This window comes from Macrosteles quadrilineatus, unplaced genomic scaffold, assembly GCF_028750875.1.
Source record: "Macrosteles quadrilineatus isolate MER2022 unplaced genomic scaffold, UCM_ALF_1.0 Scaffold_1__1_contigs__length_201487025, whole genome shotgun sequence".
Classification (NCBI taxonomy): Eukaryota; Metazoa; Arthropoda; class Insecta; order Hemiptera; family Cicadellidae; genus Macrosteles; species Macrosteles quadrilineatus.
Genome location: NW_026542594.1, coordinates 66,175,122 through 66,197,908, shown reverse-complemented (window position 1 = coordinate 66,197,908; position 22,787 = coordinate 66,175,122). Strand labels below are relative to the sequence as shown.

General features: G+C 36.8%; 1 protein-coding gene across 1 annotated transcript in view; it reads right to left on the bottom strand.

Moving 5' to 3' along the window:
- LOC128983447 (transmembrane 9 superfamily member 3-like) overlaps positions 1-4,832 on the bottom strand; it is a 55,342-nt gene extending 50,510 nt beyond the window's left edge. The window contains exon 1 of the mRNA XM_054402740.1: positions 4,581-4,832. Within this exon, the coding sequence (XP_054258715.1) occupies positions 4,581-4,682 (102 nt within the window). The 5' untranslated portion in view covers positions 4,683-4,832. The remainder of the gene's footprint in view (positions 1-4,580) is intronic.
- Positions 4,833-22,787: the final 17,955 nt, after the last annotated feature.

The window sequence follows — 22,787 nt, the reverse complement described above, 5'->3', positions numbered from 1 at the left end:
TCGTAAAATAAGGTCAACACAAGAGCGCACACGGAACTAGGCTCCGGGAAACCTGTTACATTACAGGGCGTTCTATTTTACACTAGGTATATTACACGGAAGCTACTTCCAGTAGTGACGCGAACACTCCCCAAGGTCTACTGACAACTGGGAAAGGGGTAAGAGTAACCTAAACCAATTCTGCAAAAGAGGTGTGTGAGGTACAGCAGGCAACAGCCCTGCCGAACGCAAATATATGAACCTGGGAGTAACCTCGGTGATGCGCCCGATGGAAGGTTAGTTAACGAGATCCCAAAAGAAATTAAATACATTGAAGATGTAGACAAATTCAAGATTCAACTAAAGGAGTATCTGTTGAAGAGGCCATATTACTCATTGACTGAGTATTTTGAAGAGGATTGAAAATGGCCACTATTATGACGACCACGGCGCAGTGACGCTTCCAGTGGGAAATCTTCAAGTAGGCCTATCAAGTATCAAGTAAGAATGATTTTAGGCTAAGGCAGTTAACAATGAGTTAAAGAAAAAGAGGTGAAACCACCCAGGGATTGGGGATTCCGCCTTTAACACTTTATTCGACGATTTTGAAAAACCAGGGAAAGTGGCTGAAGGTAGATTAATCAATGAAAAGATGTAGGCCTAATGGTACGGTAACTTTGAAAACTTCGACAAATATGTTTAAACCTGGTTAAAAAAGAGTCAAGATTAAAACAATCCTAGGCCTATATCACGACCGATTTAGCAAGAGAAGGCCATTCCAGTAAGTAGCTATGCTATTTGTATGTGCGATAAATTGTTTTATCAGGGTGTCCACAGAAAATGTGTCCTTAGTTTCCATGACTTTCCATGACTATCCATGACCATTTACCATTGATTTCCATGACTCTCGAGCTTTACTCGAAAATTATAAAACATTCACACACGAATAATAGGCCTACCGTCTAGACAAGTTATTTCACAGAAAATACTGAAATATTTATTTACATATAACACTGGAGTAATCAATTTTGCAAAAAATTTGTACAGTATTAAAAATAAGGAAAGAAAAAAGAAAACCTAGCCTCCTCCATCCCCATAACTGGCCAAGTTCTCTATCCACTTTCTTTTTCCCTTTCTATAAAGACTACTTTTTATTTTTTTTTTTTATCGAGTTTAGTGTGAGTTCACAGAATTTAGCTTTAAATCTAGCTTAAAAGACTTAACTTAAGACAACTAAAAATATTATAACAATATTTGTATTGCAATTTGAGTTGTAATAATGAAGTTGTAACATTTAAATACAGTAGACCCCCTCTTAACCGACCCTAATGGGACCGGACCTAGGTCGGATAACTCAAAAGGTCGGATAAAACGGGCAATCCCTAAAATCATAACATAATGAAGTGCTATTCATTTGGAATTATATAATCGTTATTTTGAAGTCATACTTGCATTATTTATCAAATAAACTACTCTTATCTCCTTTTTCATATTGATAGAAAAGTCACAAATAAACACAAAACACAGTTAAGTCTAATAGGCCTAGGCCTACTTTCAGTGGAATATATTATTATAATACTAGAGTCAATAAAATTCCTATTTTAATAACTTTAATACTGTAATGTATTAATTGATGCTTTCCAAATACATCGTAATACAGTACAGAAAATTTTGTCGACATTAAAGATACAAGCGACCATTTTGTTACAAAACAGGACGTTTATTTATAGCCTCTCACTGGAGGCTCCAGGCACAAAAACTATCTTGACCTTGGAGTTGTTAACCCCCTTTCCCCGCCTTCCTTACAAGTTGCGTTGTTTGTTTGCTCCGGCGATAAGATAATCAGTTCTCAAAATCGTAACGCACTTTATGATGTTATAAATTTGCCGCACAGATAACAAATCAGATCAGATGTGCTCGAGCTACGAACGATGATGACAAACTGACACAATAGGCTATGCTATATTTTTTGTGCTCAACACAAAATAGCTTATTGTTAGTCATATCCTGTGGAGATAAGCGTATGGTTCAGTTCTCATCGCCCAGCAAGGGAGCGGAAATGCCGAGATTCCTAGAAAGCGGCGGTTAAACCGAGCTGCTCTCAAAGCAAAGTCGGTTAAAACAAACTGTATTATTTTACGATCGAAGGCGGATAATCCGATTATCGGTTAATACGAGGTCGGTTAAGAGGGGGTCTACTGTATAGGCTACACTACTGTCGCAACAATATCCTACAAAATATTAAATTAAATTATATGATAAAGTAGGGACAGTGTGAGGTACCAAATTTTAAGGGGGGTAAAAAACGTACTGCTAATCAACAAACACCATAACTTACCAGTTTTCATCCACAATAGCCTACTCCTAGACCTATGTGTTGGCCATAGCTTGGGCTATGGGCCAAAGAACGTAGGCCTACTTTAAATAACAGTGAAGTACACAAACACACCCAAAACTACATATTTATTCATAATAGCACTTCGTTTCCCATAATAAAGGTAACCGACCGACTTTACCTGTATATATTGCACTGACAACGACGACATAACCTCAAACTGGTGTTTGTTGACAGACGATGACAGACGATAACTAGACTGAATCCCCGGTCAGCTGTTGGCTAGTTTTCAAAATCACCACCGGAGCGCTTAAGCCGCGGCCGAGGAAATCGGGATTTGAGCCGGACAAGATTATTCGCTGTTTGACCACCGACTAGCTCGCACGAGTTACGAATACGATGACGACACTACGATATTATTACGAAGGATAAGTTAGCTACCATACTAGTTAGGCCCCTTTTTACGTTTTACGTTATTTCTGTTTTATCTTACGCATACTTAACTTATTATACCTTTTCGGTTTATTAAAATTCCGTTTCGAATTATCTAAATTTAATATCTTAACTCGAGTCTTGACCCGCCAGTTCCTGCCTGCCAGTGACTAACTTAGCGTTGGCTATCGTTTATTTAATTTTAATTAATTAGTTTTGAAATTATGATTTCTCCGTTCGCTTAACAAATAATTATCACGTCTGAATTATAACTCGTTTTCATCGTCCCGAGACTTGTCATCTAAGTTCTAAACCCCGTCTTTGGGGGGTGAAAGAATCAAGTCTTGGGAGCAGCTGATTTGAACAATCAAACCGCTACGCTAACAATTAAGTTAAATCTATTTTAAATCATCCCACGATGAATTCTCCGTTCGATTATATTAATTGGGCCCGACGACTCTGTAGGAATTGCTTTTTACATTAGATTTGATTTTATTATCTACCAACGTCTTTAGCCAGATAGTTTACAGCTTAATACGAGTGTTTATATCAAATTGGCCTAAGATTGGATACTCGACTGCCCTACAGTCATTCTAAAAGTTAGGCAAAATTCACCAAAACACTTTAACAAAGGCTGGGATGATATAGCTCCAACTGGGCGTCTGCACGATTTCCTGAGCGCTTCTAGAGCTCTGAGCCTTCGATTAAATTTACATAAATTGATCAGTCAAAGCCGTGACAACTTCGTATCGACCCCTGGATTTTTCTCGGCTCCTTCTGAGCACTCCGGGGAAGAAATTTGAGTGTGGCTGGTTCTAGGGGTAGGCCTAGCCTGACTTAGGTGAATACTAGTTTATTCCCCCTCTAGAATTTTGCACCACAACAGATTGTATTGAACTAATACAAACTCAAAACTCATAAATAAACGAATATAACTAAATAGGTAATGAATTGAATTGTCGCATATTTGTGAAAAATGCTAAAATGGTTGGGGTTATGGCCAACTAAAGCATTGAAAAGGGGTTCCCTCAAATCCATCCATCATTAGGGATTTCCATGACTTTCCTCCCTGACTTTTTGCCTATTTCCATGACTTTCAATGGCCAGAATTTTTTTCCATGACTTTCCAGACTGTGGACACCCTGTTTATGCCCTGTTTTGCTTCCACAGTTAACCTTCTGAACGTAAACAATATCAGGATGTAACTTAAGCTATACTTAACTTGATTTATAAAGGTTTTGCGCATATAAGTCGAGTTGGCTGCACTTAAGTTTACGTCCTCCTATTTACTCACATACTAGATTGGTTAAGGTTAGGTTTAGTTTAGAACAGTTTCATTTTATAATCAGCTGGTAGTTAATGTATAATGTAGGGCCTAGCCTATGAAATAAATGTAGAACGTAAGCTAAAGTGCAACCGTCGAGTTATTAAGGTCGTGAAGATACAACATTCTCAGAATCCCTTGGTATGAATCTCAAATTTTCGGCTGGCCTAACTTAAGGAGCACCTTCATAGCTTGAACCTCGCTTGAGTTCTCAAAAAACTCTAGAACTTTTCATCTTGGCCTACCCCACTCAGGTTCCAGATAGGCGAGGTCCTACTAAAACTCTTGCCCAAGAGCAAAATAATTTAACGTAGGCTAGGATAATCTAAAACCTGCATATAGAGGGCCTAGCTTACATCAAAAGTTGGATTCAAATCGTTGACCGAACAATAAACATAGATTTTAGGCCTACACTTCATTTAAGCCTAGGCCTACATAGATAGAATTAAAATATTCCTATAATTGTATTAATGTTTTCAGTAAAAATTAGAAAGGTTCTAGGCTACTTACTATATGAGTGTGTTCATCGCCACCCACTATAAATACAACAACAGACAGTAGAACAAAATAAAATAAAGATTTGCAATTTAATGAAAATGTCTTGAGCTCCATAGTCCTATTTTAATTAGCCCCCTTAAAACTCAACTAATTGTATAAAAATTGTATTACATTTCAGTGAAATTTGCAAACCAAACCACCGAAATATTGCCCACGTAGACTCAAGAAAACAAAACTGATAGCAAGTAAGTAGCAAGAAATAGCAGCCAGCCTGAAATCTGACTGAAGCACTGAAGTGAAGAACACTGAATAGGATCGGAATCGGATGATCGGAGTAGGCCGGAGCGTGGGGTCCCAGTTTATCGACATCCCAAAAGATCGACACTGAAATAGTCCCATAATGTCGACAACTCAAAATGTCGACAGTGTCGGTAATATGGGATGTCTGTAAAGTGGGATGTCGGTTATGTGGGATGTCTGTTATGTGGGACGGTTGTGTAAATTTTCCCACTTTATCGACACGCAAAATGTCGACAAGCAAAACAGATCGACAAAGAGCGGGAGATTCAAATTGAAGGTGAACAGCTCTTGCTGAACAGCTCGGTTGAGTCCAGAATAAGAGTCGTTCTTTTTTAAACTCCGAACGACTTCTATCCACGGCGCCTGCAGCTTGCAGTCTCCTTCAAATTTGTCAATGCTATCTCAACTATTTTGTGTATATCAATTGTATTCTGCAGTATGAAGGCTTTACAATAATTTGTCATTTTTCACACTTGTATTGTGATTTATTATACTGTTTTTTTTTTCGTGCAAGAAAGTAGTTAAAACTTGCTATCTAGGCCAAAATTTGCTTGAGGATAGTTAGTTATGGTATCCATCCAACGTTTTTTCAATCAGAAATTAATTTGAAATTTATAATGATACTAGCTGAACCCGGCAGACGTTAACTTGCCTTAGCCATATTTTACTGTGTTAAGATAGAGACCTCTAGCTGTAACCCGCGGGCTTTGCCCCGTTTAACTTCTTAATTTTCAAGATGATCTCGTTCGCATGGCTCAATCACGTCCTGGTTGAAGTTCGTTCGCTACGCTCACTCACCTTTAGGTTGGAGCTCATTCGCTGCGCTCACTTGCCTTCAGGTTAGCTCGTTCGCTACGCTAACTCGCCTCCAGGTTGAAGTTCGTTCGCTACGCTCACTCACCTTTTGGTTGCAAATTAGCTGTTGTCATAAATGTAAAAGAAATAATAGTGCTGCACCCTGTTGGTAATCCTTGTAACTTTAATGCTATTGAACATCATAGAACAGAACCAACATGTTTAATTGAAACAGCTGTTAAGATTCATTAATTCCATTTCTCATAAAGTTGACATGGGAAACTCCAGAGCCACTGGGGCGGAGCCGATTGGACGGATTACGAAATAAACCTATTCCATGACATTCTACACGTATGTACCAAGTTTCGTGGCAATCGGTTCAGCGGTGTCTGAGTTTATCACTGCCAAACAAATATAGCCTATATACAAACATCCTCTTTTATACTTATAGATACATAGTCTTCATTTAACTTGCTAGCAGTGTTACAAACAGATTAACCCAAATAACGATTTTACGTTGTTCATTGTTACACTTTGAAATATTAAACGAGTTGTAGTACATTTGTATCAGCAACTTACACCGGAAATGAGGAAATGTAAAAACTGCGTTAATTTACCTAAACAAACTGCAGATGCTTTGATTCTTTTGTTAACCTTTCCATTGCCAATATGGCGATCCATAAAAAGTAATGACAACATAACATTTTGCAAATTTCTTTCCAAACTATTTTGTAGATTTAAAAAACAAATTATTTAGTAGGCTATATTGAAGCATTATTATGCGCTTACTGGTTACGGAGAAAATTCGAACAGTTTAAAATCCCTATGTTTATTCTTATGGAGAATAAGTAAACTGTTGTAGTTAGCTTGTTTATGAACATATTTTGATCAAATTTTGAAAATGCATTTATTTCATACTAAACTACATGTAATAACATTTTTTTAAACCCTACCTGTTGCAACAGACCTAAGTACTTGTTAAACTAATGCTATATTTAAATTAGGGAATAATTTTGTGATATTTTTAAGGAGATGATGTAAATCCAATCAAGCAAATGGAAATTCGTTTAGTCTGCAGGTTTGCTGCGGAGGGAGGGGGTATTTAAAATAAATTATAGAGTTGTAACAGTATTTTCAAACACACAAACCACTACTTGTAAACTGTAATGGCTGCTTAGGAAACGTAAACACCACAAATAGTATATGCCTACTTACTGTTATTTGGTTACTAGAGTATTCTAGCCCGGTAAGGTGTTTCACCGAAGGCGTAGCCGAGTGCGGGATTTTCGTGCGAGTACGGTATTAGCTCGTACCGGGTGAGTAACGTACGATACTTTACATCATACTACACAGACAAATCAGTACATATTTAACTCATTCATAACACAATTTATTTAGGACAGAACATATATTATATTTCAAAAAATAAGATAGGCCGCTAAAATTGGCTGTTTATTTCAACAGCAACAGCTGATTAAGTACACGGGAAAAACACATTACGTAACTTTTCCGTGTGTAGGCATGGCAAAGGGTAACTTTCCATCCACAGGATGGAAAAGTACCTGTTTCTGTGTAGAATTTTATTGCACACAAAGTTAGGTGTTAAAATTAAGTGTTTATTCTTAGATCCATAACAGGCCTAGATTTGTAAACTATAAATCCGATTTAACCACGTTCTCTTCCCGTTGCGAAGCTCGGTTACCATAGCAGCTCGTATTTTCTGAAAAATGTCAGATTATTTCCTCGTTAAATAACGTTCATTTCAATGAGTACCTACTCGGGTTTGGTGCTACGGGGAAGGTAATTTCGGTGCGTTTTTGTATTGAAAAGTTGTTGGCTAAGCAGTATGAAATAAACAAAGATTACCAAATTTTATTAAAGTAAAATCCGAGAACAATAAAACTAAAACAGTTTTGTTATTATCCTTAAGAATAACTTGGGAATTTATCCTTAACCGGTAGACATGCAACAACGCTTCAATAAACTAAACTATTTCTTTTTTTTACTCTAAAGTCATAATTCATTTATTTAACCAAATTTACATAAGTTACTAGCATTCGAGATTCAAAGATTCAAGATTCAAATAGTCTTTATTCAATATATAACATATATTAAACATACGTGTATCTGAATAGAGTCAAAATCTACATATAAACCATTGATGCTGATCAAGGTTTTTTACAATATTTTTTAAATAAACCACATTGAGAACTCAGAGCAGTCATTTTTTGGCAGCGGGTATGGTATGGTAAAATCGAAAACTCTAAATTCATTTACATAGCTAATGTGTTTATTAAAATATATCTATTGATATTTAGTGGTATTTCTCATGGCTAAGTATTTTTGAGCGGAGCGAGCGAAGCTCTTATACGTCGACTTTTATGCATTTCGTAATACGCAAACTCCTCCTAGACGGCTGAATCAATCGTTTTCAAATTTTGGATGGTGATAAAGACCATATCGGTGAGTGCCAACATCTATGTGGCGTTAAAAATAACTCTCAGGAATCCGCCCCACTGGGTCTCAAAGTTTCAATGTAATCCTTATGGAAGCAGTATTTGACACATAAACAAAGACATATGATCAGCTGTTGACTTTTGAATGCAGTAGATAAATAAATAGCTGATAGCATTATTCCACAGATATTGGAACATAAACGGTGGTATGGATCATAAAATAATCAAATGACGACACTAGCTTGAGGTCCGCGACGTAGGAAGTGTTAAAGGAAGTACTAAAGGTGAACGGTCTGGAGTGTGGAAACTGTTTATGACGATTAGATTTAGGTATCTGCATTCCTAAAATTCTATGGGATGGGAGGAAAACGGGTCCGCGACGTAGGAAGTGGTGAAGGAAGTAGTCAAGGCGAGCTGTCTGGAGTGTGGGAACTGTTTATAACGATTACATTAAGGTATCTGCAATCCTAAAATGCTATTGGAAGGGAAGGAAACAGGTCCGAGACGTATAGGAATTGGTGAAGGAAGAGTAGTAAAGGCAAGCTGTTCGGGGTATGGGATCAGTTTATGACCATTAGATTAAGGTATTTGCAATCATAAAATGCTATGGGAAGGGAGGATAATCGGTCCGCGACGTAGGAAGTGATTAAGGAAGTAGTCAAGGCAAGCTGTCCGGAGTGTGGGAACTGTTTATGACAATTAGATTAAGGTATCTGCAATCATAAAATGCTATGGGAAGGGAGGATAATCGGTCCGCGACATAGGAAGTGATGAAGGAAGTAGTCAAGGCAAGCTGTCCGGAGTGTGGGAACTGTTTATGACGATTAGATTAAGGTATCTGCAATCATAAAATGCTACGGAAAAGGAGGGAAACTAGTCCGTGGCGTTGGAAGTGGCGGAGGAAGTAGTAAAGGCGAGCAGTCCGGAGTGTTGGAACTGTTTATGACAATTAGATTAAGGTATCTGCAATCATAAAATGCTATGGGAAGGGAGGAAAACGGGTCCGCGACGTAGGGAGTGATGAAGGAAGTAGTCAAGGCAAGCTGTCCGGAGTGTGGGAACTGTTTATGACCATTATATTAAGGTATTTGCAATCCTATGATGCTATGGGAAGGGAGGGAAACATGTCCGTCACGTAGGAAGTGGTGAAGGAAGTAGTTAAGGCGAGCTGTCCGGAGTGTGGGAACTGTTTATGACGATTAGATTAAGGTATCTGCAATCATAAAATGCTATGGAAAGGATGGGAAAAAGGTCCGTGGCGTAGGAAGTGGCGAAGAAAGTAGTAAATGCGAGCAGTCCGGAGTATGGGGACTGTTTATGACGATTAGATTAAGGTATCTGCAATCATAAAATGCTGTGAGAAGGGAGAAAAACAGGTCCACGATGTAGGAAGTGGCGAAGGAGGTAGTCAAGGCAAGCTGTCCGGAGTGTGGGAACTGTTTATGACGGTTAGATTAAGGTATCTGCAATCCTATGATGCTATGGGAAGGGAGGGAAACAGGTCTGTCACGTAGGAAGTGGTGAAGGAAGTAGTAAAGGCGAGCAGTCCGGAGTGTGGGAACTGTTTATGACGATTAGATGAAGATATCTGCAATCATAAAATGCTATGGGAAGGGAGGATAACGGGTCCGCGACGTTGGAAGTGATGAAGGAAGTAGTCAAGGCTAGCTGTCCGGAGTATAGGAACTGTTTATGACAATTAGATTATGGTATCTGCAATCATAAAATGCTATGGGAAGGGAGAGAAAAGGTCCGAGACGTATGAAGTGGTGAAGGAATTAGTAAGGTGAGCAGTGTGGAGTGTAGGAACTGGAAACCGTTTGTAGCAGTTAAATTAATGTATCTGAAATGCTGAAATGCTATGAGAATGGATGGAAGCATCCCCACGACATAGAAAATGGTGGAAGAAGTAGTAAAGGCTAGCAGTGCGGAGTGTGGGGAATGTTTGTGGCAGTTAGATTAACGTATCTAAAATACTAAATTGCTATGGAAAGTGATGAAAACAGGTCCACGATGTAGAAAAAGGCTTAGAAAGTAGTAAAGTATGAGCATAGTGTGAAAACCGTCTGTGGCAGTTAGATTGATGTATCTTTAATCCAAAAATGCTATGAGAAAGGAAGGAAACAAGTCTATGACGTAGGGAATGGTGAAGGAAGTGGTAAGGCTTGCAGTGCAGAGTGTGGGAACTGTCTTTGGCAATTACATTAATATATCTGCAATCCTAAAATGTTATGGGAAGAGAGGGAAATAGGTCCACGACGTAGGGGGTGGTGAAAGAAGTAGTAAAGCTAGCAGTGCAGAGTGTGGGAGTGGGAACAATCTTTAGCAAATACATTAACGTATCTACAATCCTAAAAAGCTATGGGAAGAGATGGAAACGGGTCCACGACGTAGGGGGTGGTGAAGGAAGTAGTAAAGGTGAGCGTGTTGAGTGTGGGAATGGATTAACGTATCTGCAAAGCTAAAACGCTTTGGGAAGAGACTGTAGACTGTAGGTTAAAATAATTTCGAAGCACGAATCGATACATATTTCGATACATGCAATCGTTTATAATAGAAATTTACAACTGAGTTGACAACAGCTGATTTTTACTCCATAGAGGATAAAAACTATTTTTACTCCATAGAGGATAAAAACTATTTTTACTCCATAGAGGATAAAAACTTTATTTACTTCCTAAAGAGTAAAATTGCTACTTTAGACCCGCAACGCATGCATAAACGACTGGTATTACTGCAGTATGACCAAAACAATATAATATAAACCCTTGATGACTCCGCTCAATTTTGTGGATGCCTCTGCGAACGCCACCTAGTATTTAATAATAATTTAGTGAATCCGTTTGCTCAGAACAGTCTTCAATTTCTCAAAGCTTGCCTCATTGTATTACAAGTTATGAAGTATACAGCTGGCAAAATTGGAAATAGGAAAGATATGCTACAAGGTAAAATGGTACGATTTTATTAATGCTACAAGTTCCATAACTCCATTAACGCTCTATCATAAACACTCGAATTAAATTAGAGATTTGATTGGTTTAACCCATAATAAGCCTAACAAATATTTGTATGAAATATAAGTTTCATAAAAAAATGTTTTAGAAATATAAGAAGTTACTTTAGATTAGAACGTTAACCAATTACGTTAGCCAGAAACGTTAACCAATTCTTGGACATGAAAGTACATACAGTTCATAAGTACATACAAATTCATCTCTGATGTTAGGCCCCATTTGATATGGATCCATATATGTTCATTGCTGCAAGTGTTGCTAAGTTTAATACCGGTTGAGCGCATTTTGCTACATAGTGTTAGGCTACATTTTGTGTAACAACAAATGTTTTTCTTTTTACCACCTAGACTACGATACTGCATAGTTTTACCATGTTTTACAGAAAATGTAACGCCAGTCATTTATATATGTGTCAACGATAAAATTATTTAAAGTTATAAATACATGTTATGCCTATATATTGCCCAAATAAACAACAAAATACTAAAATACATGCATATTTTATTTCGTGCAATATGGAGTCACAACATTTGATATATAGTTGTTAAAACGGCAGATAGTTAATGAAAAATGTGGTTCGGATTCCACTATACTGTGGGTCCCATAGTTGCCATTGGCTGTATAGGCTATTAAGCTGTGTCTAAGGAACTACTGTTGTGAGAACAGTTTATTTCATAACACCTGTTAATTTCTGTTAATTATAATCATATGTTTTTAGCGAATTTCCCTATAGGGAAGTAGCTATTACCGTAGGTCTCATGGTAAGACTTAGGCCCGGGACCGATTTACTTTTTCATTTTAATGTCCCCAGAGGCCAAAAACACCATTCGTTCAAATTTTTATATATGTATATATATATATATATAGGTATATATATAGATTTATATATATATATATGTGTCCGTGAACACGATAACTTGAGTAATTTTTATCCGATTTTGATGAAATTTGGTTTGAAGGTGTAAGGCGGGATAAACTTGAATGAGTTCGCGATCCAGCATGATCGGTCCATGGGAACAGGGTTTTATGGGGTAAAAATTGGTTTTTCTCACTTTTTACCCTCAAAACACAAAATTTCCCAATTTTTCTCTAAACCTTCTTAAAGAGCTTAAAAAAACAAACAATTCAGTATATCAAAGTGTTTTTGTACGGTTATTGGTTACGGAGAAAACTAAAAAAATGGTAAATTTAAAATTCCCATGTTATTCTTATGGAGAATATTGTAAAATGTTGTAGTTTGTTTGTTTATGGATATATTTTGATCAAACTTGGCAAATTTATTTATTTTATAGTAAGCTATCAATATTTTACTAAAAACACACTACTTTATTAGCTTCCTTGTAGCAGCAAACCTAGGTACTCGTTAAACCTAATGTTATTTAAATAGATCAATTGAAAATAAATTCGGCCAAATGGAAATTCGCTTAGACGGCAGGTTTGCTGCGGCGGGGGTATATTTTTTGTTATTCTATGTTTTGAAAAAAGGTAATTAAAGTGAGTTGAGTTTGAGTTATGACATGAAACAGTGCATCCACTTAATTCTTAGTAAAATATGGAGGTTCATAGATTTTTTTAACTTCTATCCCTACAAGTATAGTTAGTTAATCTTCCCCATAATTTGAGCCGGACTTCCAATCATAATCAAAACAGTAGGCTACAATATTAATTAGCGTTTTGTCATCGCGTTGGAAGCCGGGCTCGAACGGGAAATTTCGTTCCAACACACTGACTACATCACTGCATTTGCCTAGCAGTGTAGCCATGCTGCGGGAGGAAAGTTGAAATCAGGGGCGTAGTCTCGCTGAATTGAATTACTAGGTGGCGTTCGCAGAGGCATCCACAAAATTGAGCGGAGTCATCAAGGGTTCATATTATATTGTTTTTGTCTTACTGCAGTAAAAATAGTATTTTTTCATGCATGCGCTGCGGGTCTAAAGTAGCATTTTTAATATTTAGGGAGTAAAAATCGTTTTTAGCCTCTATGGAGTAAAAATCAGCTGTTGTCAACTCAGTTGTAAATTTCGATTGTAAACGATTGCATGTATCGAAAATATGTATCGATTTGTGCTTCGTAATCATTTTAACATATTACAGTCTACAGTCTCTTCCCGTAGCATTTTAGCATTGCAGATACATTAATCCATTCCCAAACTCAACACTGCTGACCTTTACTACTTCCTTCACCACACCCTACGTCGTGGACCTGTTTCCCTCTCTTCCCATAGCATTTTAGGATTGCAGATACATTAATGTAATTGCCAAAGACAGTTCCCGCACTCTGCGATGTTAGCCTTACTACTTCCTTCACCATTTACTACGTCATTGGCCTGTTCCTTCCTTTCTCATAGCATTTAAGTACAGTATTACAAATTCATTTATCCATCTGCTCAAACGGTTCCCCCACTCTGCACTGCCGCCAGCCTTTACTACTTCCTTCACCACTTACGTTGTGGACCTGTATTCATTGCTTTCCATAGCATTTTAGTATTTTAGATACGTTAATCTAATTGCAACAAACATCCCCACTGTCCGTACTGCTAGACTTTACTACTTCTTTCACAATTTCCTATGTCTTGGGCATGCTTCCATCCCTTCTCATAGCATTTCAGCATTGCAGATACATTAAAACTGCTACAAACGGTTTCCAGTTCCCACACTCCACACTGCTCACCTTACTACTTCTTTCACCTGTTCCTACGTCGCGGATCTGTTTCCCTCTCTTCCCATAGCATTTTAAGATTGCAGATACCTGAATCTAATCGTTATAAACAGATCCCACACTCCGAACAGCTCGCCTTTACTACTTCCTTCGCCACTTCCCACATCGCGGACCTGTTTCCCTCCCTTTCCGTAGCATTTTAGGAATGTAGAGACCTTAATCTAATCGTCATAAACAGTTTCCATACTCCAGACTGTTCACCTTTACTACTTCCTTAACCTCTTCATACGTCACGAACCTCAAGCTAGTGTCGTCATTTGATTATAGTACCTGGGGACCGAGCTTTGCTCGGGGAAAATCATTAGTTCACTCTGAAAGCACCGTAGTATTGGAGATACATAAATCCACACATCTACATCCTACACAATTTCCTACGTCATGGATCTGTTTCCCTCCATTCCATTGCATTTAAAGATTGCAGATACCTTAATCTAATCGTCATAAACAGTTCCCACACTCCGGACTACTCGCCTTGACTACTTCCTTCACCACTTCCTACGTCGCGGACCTATTTTCCTCCCTTTCCATAGCATTTTAGGATTGCAAATACCTTAATCTAATCATCATAAACAGTTCCCACGCTCCAGACAGCTCGCCTTGACTACTTCCTTCACCACTTCTTACGTCACGGACCTGTTTCCCTCCCTTCCCATAGCATTTTAGGATTGCCCATACCCTTATCTAATCGCCATAAACAGTTCCCTCACTCCTGACAGCTCGCCTTGACTACTTCCTTCACCACTTCCTACGTCGCGGACCTCTTTCCCTCCCTTCCCATAGCATTTTAGGATTGCCCATACCCTTATCTTATCGTCATAAACAGTTCCAACACTCCGGACAGCTCGCTTTGACTACTTCCTTCACCACTTCCTACGTCACGGGCCTGTTTCCCTCCCTTTCCCATAGCATTTTTGATTGCCCATACCCTTATCTAATCGTCATAATAGTTCCAACACTCCGGACAGCTCGCCTTGACTACTTCCTTCACCACTTCCTACGTCGCGGACCTGTTTCCCTCCCTTCCTATTGCACTTAAAGATTGCAGATACCTTATTCTAATCGTCATAAACAGTCCCCACACTCCGGACTGCTCGCATTTACTACTTCCTTCATCACTTCCTACGTCACGGACCTGTTTCCCTCTATTCCCATAGCATTTTATGATTGCCTATACTACTTCCTTCACTACTTCTTACGTCACGGACCTGTTTCCTTCCCTTCCCATAGCATTTTAGGATTGCAGATACCTTAATGTATTCGTTATAAACAGATCCTAGACTTCGCACTGCTACCCTTGACTACAATGTATCGAGCAATCTTAAGTATAATCTTTGCTCAATATTAACAAGTGATGTTTTCCTTTTGTACTGTATTTGTAATTTCCTAGTATACTGTGGGTAGTTGGCTTATTATGAGCACATGCTAAAACTTCAAATCTTTTGTTTACTTTTTACTTGTTATTTAATTCAGCCAACATGGTTACCTAGCAACCCATAAGACTAATGTTAAAAAAATGTGATTTTCAGTTTCATTTTTCTACGGATTCCTGAGAGACTTTTTTAACGCCATATAGATGTTGGCACTCACCGATATGGTCTTTATCACCATGCAAAATTTGAAAACGATTGATTCAGCCGTCTAGGAGGAGTTTGCGTATTACGAAATGCATAAAAGTCGACGTATAAGAGCTTCGCTCAAAAAATCATTATTTAGCAGCCAATCCATTACCAACCCTCTACGACCAAACTATACGTGACATTTGTTGTTCTTCTACATTTACTGAACTTCTTAAAATTTATCTCTAAGGTAGCATGTGTTAAAAGGAAATTGTATTAGTTAAATAATTATTTGTCCAATCAATTTAACTTAAGGTAATTTTAACGTTCCATTGGTACCATTTTATTAAAACGATAGGTACGTAATTGTTTACAAGTTGTTATTTGAGTGGAAATTAAATCGTAAAAGAAATGCATAATCATATTTATTCTTAGTTAATTTATAAAGATTTGGATGGTTAAAAATATACTGCAATATGCTAACTGGATAATGGTTTTCATGGTCTTGTATTTCTGTAGCAGTCAGTAACTTCCAGTCAGTTAACTGCATTCTTCGTAAAAAATAAAGCATATAACACTATTATAAATAAAAACGTTAAATTTAATGTACTTTTTTCCATAGGACGTCAAATTACAAAATGTAACAACGTCTATATATGAGTTTTGCACGTGTCATAAAAATTAAAACGATGTTTGCGATGGATAGGCATCATGTACATTATTTCTCAGAGGCTTTTTGGTCGATACGACATACTTCCTTAATAACATTCATCAATTTCGAAAATTAAGGCGCCACTTTAAAGTTTTTATTAACTGCTAGGCTGGAAAAATATTTAAAATACTTACATTTAGAACAAAAATGTTATATTATCTAATTCCGCCTTTTTTACTGTTTCCCCTATACCATAGCCGTCTCTATACTAGAGATGGCTATGCCTATACATACAAAGTATATGGAGTAAGTACTGGTGTATTTGTTATTGATGAAGTATGTGAATCTATGGTATGTTTGCCAAAGTTGTCGAGTTTGTGGATTGAATAAAAATATCCATTTCGGTCTCCCTAACCCAATCTATAATTGCGTAATTTATAGTCATACGCAAGCATGTTTCTTTAAAACTTTGTTTTCAGCTCGTGTGCATCATCGCAGGGAAATTTTAATTTTACGCATACTGTTGAAAATATATTTTCCTGTAGATGTGTAGAATCTTTTTATAAATTAAAATATGCTCAAAAATAAGAACAAAATGGATTTAAAAGTTAAACAAATTTGCATATGGGTCATATGGGTTGCCATGCTGGTGACGAAATATAAACAGAAAATCAAAACAAATGGAAGAAATTCCAATCACATGTTTTATTTACAGTGCGGGGTGGAAATAGAGAACTCTGTACCTAGTAGATTATTTTGGTCGAGTTTATGGTGACTGGACGACCTCTCTCGTATATGGCATACGTATATGGTAGGGTAGTTGTAAAGTTGAATTAACGTAACACCATCGACTATTTAACACTTTAGTTTCACTCAAATTATATTCATATATTACGCGTTTTTCACAAAGGCCATTCAACTATTCAACTTGCAGTTCTTGGACCAGAAGAAAAATTAGAAAGAATCTCTCTCTGTTTACGCACGCCTCTATGTGGAGTCTGTGACTTATTCAAAATTCCCTGAAGGCACTCAACCAAAAGTACTAGTGATCATTATGAGCAAAATTTTCGGGTAGCCATAGTATGAACTAATATACTAATTTTAATATTAGTTCATCTATGGCTATAGTTCGCTAACGCAGAATTTCCAGACTTGTGTATGGGCTTAGTATGTATTCGGCGAGAAGCAATTTAGGTTCTATGTATTTTTCGTGCAATGTATAATCAACCTGGTTTGTTATTTAACAAACAAACAATATTTGCCGCGTTAGATCGTTTTAATACCGTACTGAAAAGTTAAAAGTATGCAAACATTAGTATTAACGGGTACCCCAAAAAAGGGCTGTCGGTACAATCGTAGGGTGGAACCATAGATAAAACATAGGAACTAATCCCTGACCATAGGTGCAATCGGGCAATTACTGTTGAAATTTAGTAATAACAATATAACAATCATGTTTCTAACAGTCTGTGCTTAATATTAATTTATTGTTTATTAACAGATGATTTGTTAGTGTTAAAGTTGATTTTGAATAAACAACATCATTTAGGTTTTTGTTAAAATAACTTTTTTATAGTTTTCTGGTTAGTGATTATTTGTAGATTCTCGGAATATTCAACAATTACAAGATGAATAGTACACTTACTGTATATTGTTAAATGAAAGCAATATACTGATTACGTTAACTGCATGTTTTATTGATTTGGCGAATAAAACCATCCTGACCATTTTACTGACACAATTCTTTATACGGAGCTTTAATTATATGTTGTATTGATGTATTTTAAATTTACAATCATTAAGAGGTTTCGAAATTGTAGTACTCTTCTTTTCAGTTGGACAAAATATTTCATATTGTAGTGTAATATTAAATTTCCTAAGGTCGTTTAGGCCTAAATTAATATTTCGGTTGGAAAACAATGATTAATTACGTGTTATTAATATGTCTCTGTTTGACGTAAAGTAAAAAATAAAATAATTTTTTATTTGTTATTTAAATTTGATATTATTATTACAGTACAGTATTATTTTAATAACGTGCGAAAGTTCCGCATTGACAATTTGACCTAGACAATTTGAATCATAGGTTGACCGCAACTGTGTAGCCGTTGGGAGCCTCACATCGTTGGACGAGCCTTTTATGATATCAATGGCATTTCCGGCATTTCCGCTCGGGCATTGTCAACGATGTAAAAACTACTGGATTGCGCTCTCAGTAGTACTGCGGGCGCTGTTTTCGGTCTAGCTCCCCCCACCATCTACTGGCAGTAGCCGACGCAGCCCATACACTCACCATTGTAAAACGCGCCTTTTTAAGTTGCTGCTCTGTTTAAATATATAGATATAAAATATTGCTAATACATGCCAAAAACTTTTACTATTCTAAACTTTATGTCTTCTTCTTTTCGTGCAAAAAATAACACATTTGAACTCTTAAAAACCCTACTACATTTGTCCAGTTTTTACCGCAAATCTATGCTTGACATTAACGTGATAGGCATACTTTTTTATGACCTATTTTGTAAGATACATTGTCATTAAACATCGAAAGAAAAAAATATCGCGTTTACGTCAAACATTTGCGTTACCACTGCGGCAAAAACTTAGCAAAATTATTCTAAATGTTTATTACTAGTTTTTCGATTAATAAAATAGAATTTCAAACACAAATATTGTACTTTATATTTCTCATTTGTAATCACTTATTATTTTACCATGTACAATTTGGAACTAGCAATATCAGTTGTCTAAAAAACTCTACAAAACGGGTTTAGTGAATTTGTAGTTTTAAAGAATTCAAATGGGTTATTTTCTGCAAGAAACAAAACAGACATAAAAGGTTTAACTAGTAAAAAGAGTTTGACAAGCGTTAGCAATATTTTATCCCTATAAATTTCAACAGTGCAGCAAATAAAAAGTGTGTTTTATAATGGTGAATGTATGGGCTGCGTCGGCTTCTGCCAGTAGATGGTGGGGGAAGCTCGACCGCGAGGCCAACACTGAGCCAGCGATCCATGGGCATTGTATACATACCGGCTGGAGAGATCAACGATGGAGAACAGTTGAGATAAGACTTGTTTGAGTTGTTTTGGCTTCTTTAATGTAGCTATAAATAGTAAAAATAATCAAAAATATATAATTCTGAGCAATGTACAGACAAAACTCAATAATTGAGATTTGCCTGTATATTCCAACCAGTATGGTAGGTGTGTGTAACTTGTTCAGTTATAGATTTAGGTTAGTTTGACTAGCCTGACAACCGGGCTAACACTAACAATGACAGGTTTTTGGTTTTTACTTTCCTGACCCTATTTTCACAAGGTCAGTTTGTGTGGTGTATTTTCCAGGGTGGCTATTTCAGTGACATCCATATATCCATGTTAATCAGACACACGAACAAACACTGAAAGTCTTCAAAAATATTGTTCAAAATGGTTCTTCATGCTGGAAATATGTAAACACCTTACCGTACCTACCTTATCTAAAATGGTATAACTCATTGAGCGGAGCGAGCGAAGCTCTTATACGTCGACTCACGCAATCTCTTCCTAGACGGCTGAAGTAATCATTTTCAAAGTTTGCATGGTGATAAAGACCATATCGGTGAGTGCTAACAACTATATGGCGTTAAAAAAAACTCTCTAAGGAATCCGCCCCACTGGCTCTAAAAATTTCAATGTTATCTTTATGGCCGCAGTATTTGACACAAAAACAAAGACATAAGATCAGCTGTTGACTTATTAAGGACTTAACTGAAACGGTTACTTTAAAAAAGGTCGTAGGTAAAAGAATTATTGTAACTGTTATCACCGATATTAGAACAGAAACGGTATGGATCATAAACATAAAATACCCCCGCCGCAGCAAACCTGCAGACTAAGTGAATTTCAACTTGAATGATTAAATGTTTAGCAAGATATTTCCATAAATATGACATATTGAGGTGATTAAAAAAAGATTTTTAAGATTTATGTATTTTAAAACATTTGGTCACTATACATTCAACATTTCATACCACCAGCTCTTGATCATCTTTGATATGACTAGTCTCAGTGACAGAAGGAAGTTGGCCGCCTTATCTTATCTATCTCCATAAACTGGTGAGCAGTGTTCTGGACCATAGTGACTTGCTGGGACAAATCAATTTTCACGTTCCACAACACAATTCACGCATCACACTTGTATTTACCCCTCGTTACTCTCGTACCAATCTTGGATGGGGGGCCACCAGTTGACCGACAAGATACTTGGTCGTCTTGCCACTAGACCGTCTTTTTTAATTAAATAGATAAATACTGAAAACCAGTACGTCGACAAGTTATTTCATCGTCAGTCCAGTTGACCGGCCTGTAAATCTAAATTATTATATACGAGAAACCAACTTGTCGTCAATCCTCCCGACCGACTTACCACTTGCTCGTCTTTTAGGTGGGGATGTGTTGAGCGGCAGTGCCAGCGGCGCGCGCAGCTGTGGAGGGCACTGCAGGCGTACCAACTTCTGTATCTCGTAGCGGCGGTTTTCATTCCGACGATTTTCAGCTATCACAATGCAACGGACTAGCGAGGTTCTTATTACGTGTAATTGTTTGTTTCTCAATCGATATTTTGTTATACACAGTACAGTGAATATAAATAGGCCTATATTAGTTTACTTCAATGAAATAAATGTTTTATTTAGCTAAATGAATAAAAATACGCCGATTGAACAAATAAAATTGTTACAGACAACAGGAAGTCCTTAATATGATCAAAAAAGTGTTTATCTTTATTAAAAAATTACTGAAATTTGTAAACTTACTGCTGGCGACAAGGGTGGTGCCATACATAAGTTTATCAATAAATAAGATAAACATGGACAACCTTATGCAGCTATAAGTCAGGAAACATTTGTAGAAACATTAAAAAGCAATACCAATTTATGAAATATGATAAAATATTTACAGGAAATGTTGATTACTGTATATACATCGTGGGTATCTCCAGCAGTTACACACTGGTGATCTTTGAGTTGACTCTTTTAAACTCATTGATTATTACTTTTTTCGTTTTGAAATAAATTCTGTATTACTTTGAAATTGCTCGAATTCGAGCAACATGTACACGAGTTTGAATATTAAATTAACTAACATATTTATGTAATAGGAGGGTCAAATATTGTTAACAGTGGTGAGGTAACTACCGTTACATTTATTCAATTGAGAGATAAATACAAATTGATAATACCGGTTATTTAAAGCTTTGTTGTCTATTTTTCCCTCTCTTAAAAAAATAAAATAAAGAATGAATTTAGACTTTTGGTGACATTAGTTTGTACTATTTCTCCTTAAATGACACTGCTGTCTTGGTAAGCAATAGTTATCTCGGTAAACTATTTATTTGCTGAAGTGCACAGTGTGCTACTTAGCCTGAGAAACATCTTTTGTTTTATGATTTTGTTGTAGGCCTATTGAAAACCTTGTCTAGAAGGAATTCCCATTGCCTGTGTTACCGGGGAGAAGTTTTTCTTAGTAAAGTCTGTAGACGTCTTCGGTTTTACACAGAAACATGTAATTATAATTGAAGAAGTACATGTTTTATCCTCTCACGTTGTTGCGTGGACAATACTATGGTGATTCAATTCTGTGTACTTCAATTGTCTAACTGGCCCTAACTGACGCATCCTTGTTTTTTTTTACTAAATAATGTAGTCTTTACTTCCGTGGATCTTTGCGTTTTATTGTTTAACTGTCCTCAAGTAAGTCTGTGTTCTGAGTAAGTACTTCAAATGCACGGCACTACTGTATATTCAGATTTTCTAATGAACTATCATAGATAAAAGGAGTATAGACATGTATGTATGACAGAGTATGTCTACTCCTTTTATCTATGGTACTATTTCCAAGTTCATCTGGACGACCCTGCAAATCGTTTCTATTAAAAAAAATTGTATTTGGTTTATGTTTATGAACTTGTATGAGTGTTGTTAACTAAAGCTAAATTCACATCAAATTAATTAATTTAATTTATTTTAACAGTATTTCTAATTAATTTCAGTTTTAAGAACATATAGTAAATAAATCCTTGTTGAAACGGCTGTACTATCCATGCAATTATTGTCAAACTATATGTTCAAAGATTCCTGGACGGCAATGTTATAATACTAGTTGGAGCAGAGGTACTGGATCTAGGGTTAATACAGTTTTGTGACGTGTAAGGTATATCACTGCAGAAGTAGTTAGCTCAAGAATTATGACGCGGATGACAAAGATTGGTAGCTTTTGCTATAATTATAAAAAAAAAAAACCAAGTACATAAAATCATTCACAGTTTTTTTTCACAGTCTATTGAATAGCCTGCAGTTAAGTTCACTCTAATGAAGAATATAGACGTGGCCAGAGTTCCAAACGATTTAAGCAACAACTGTTTACATGAACTATCCTATATGTAAGTTTTTTTTTTTATAGTGTGCAATGTACTTATTGAATTTTCATTAGTAATATATCATGGCTATATCGTTTATGTAAAAGTATCAAAAGATAGTAAAACGAAAACGAAACAATCAACCAAGACCAGTGACCGAAACAAGTGTCGAGCTGGCGGCGCCGCGCCTACCTCGGGATTCCCCGAGGGCAATAATTCATCTTTGAAGTAACACCGGTAACACTGACTCACTGGCCGACACGGATACCCGCCTACCACCCCCTTTGTGTCGTCACCCTATGACCACCGGTCGGTCGGCCACCCATCC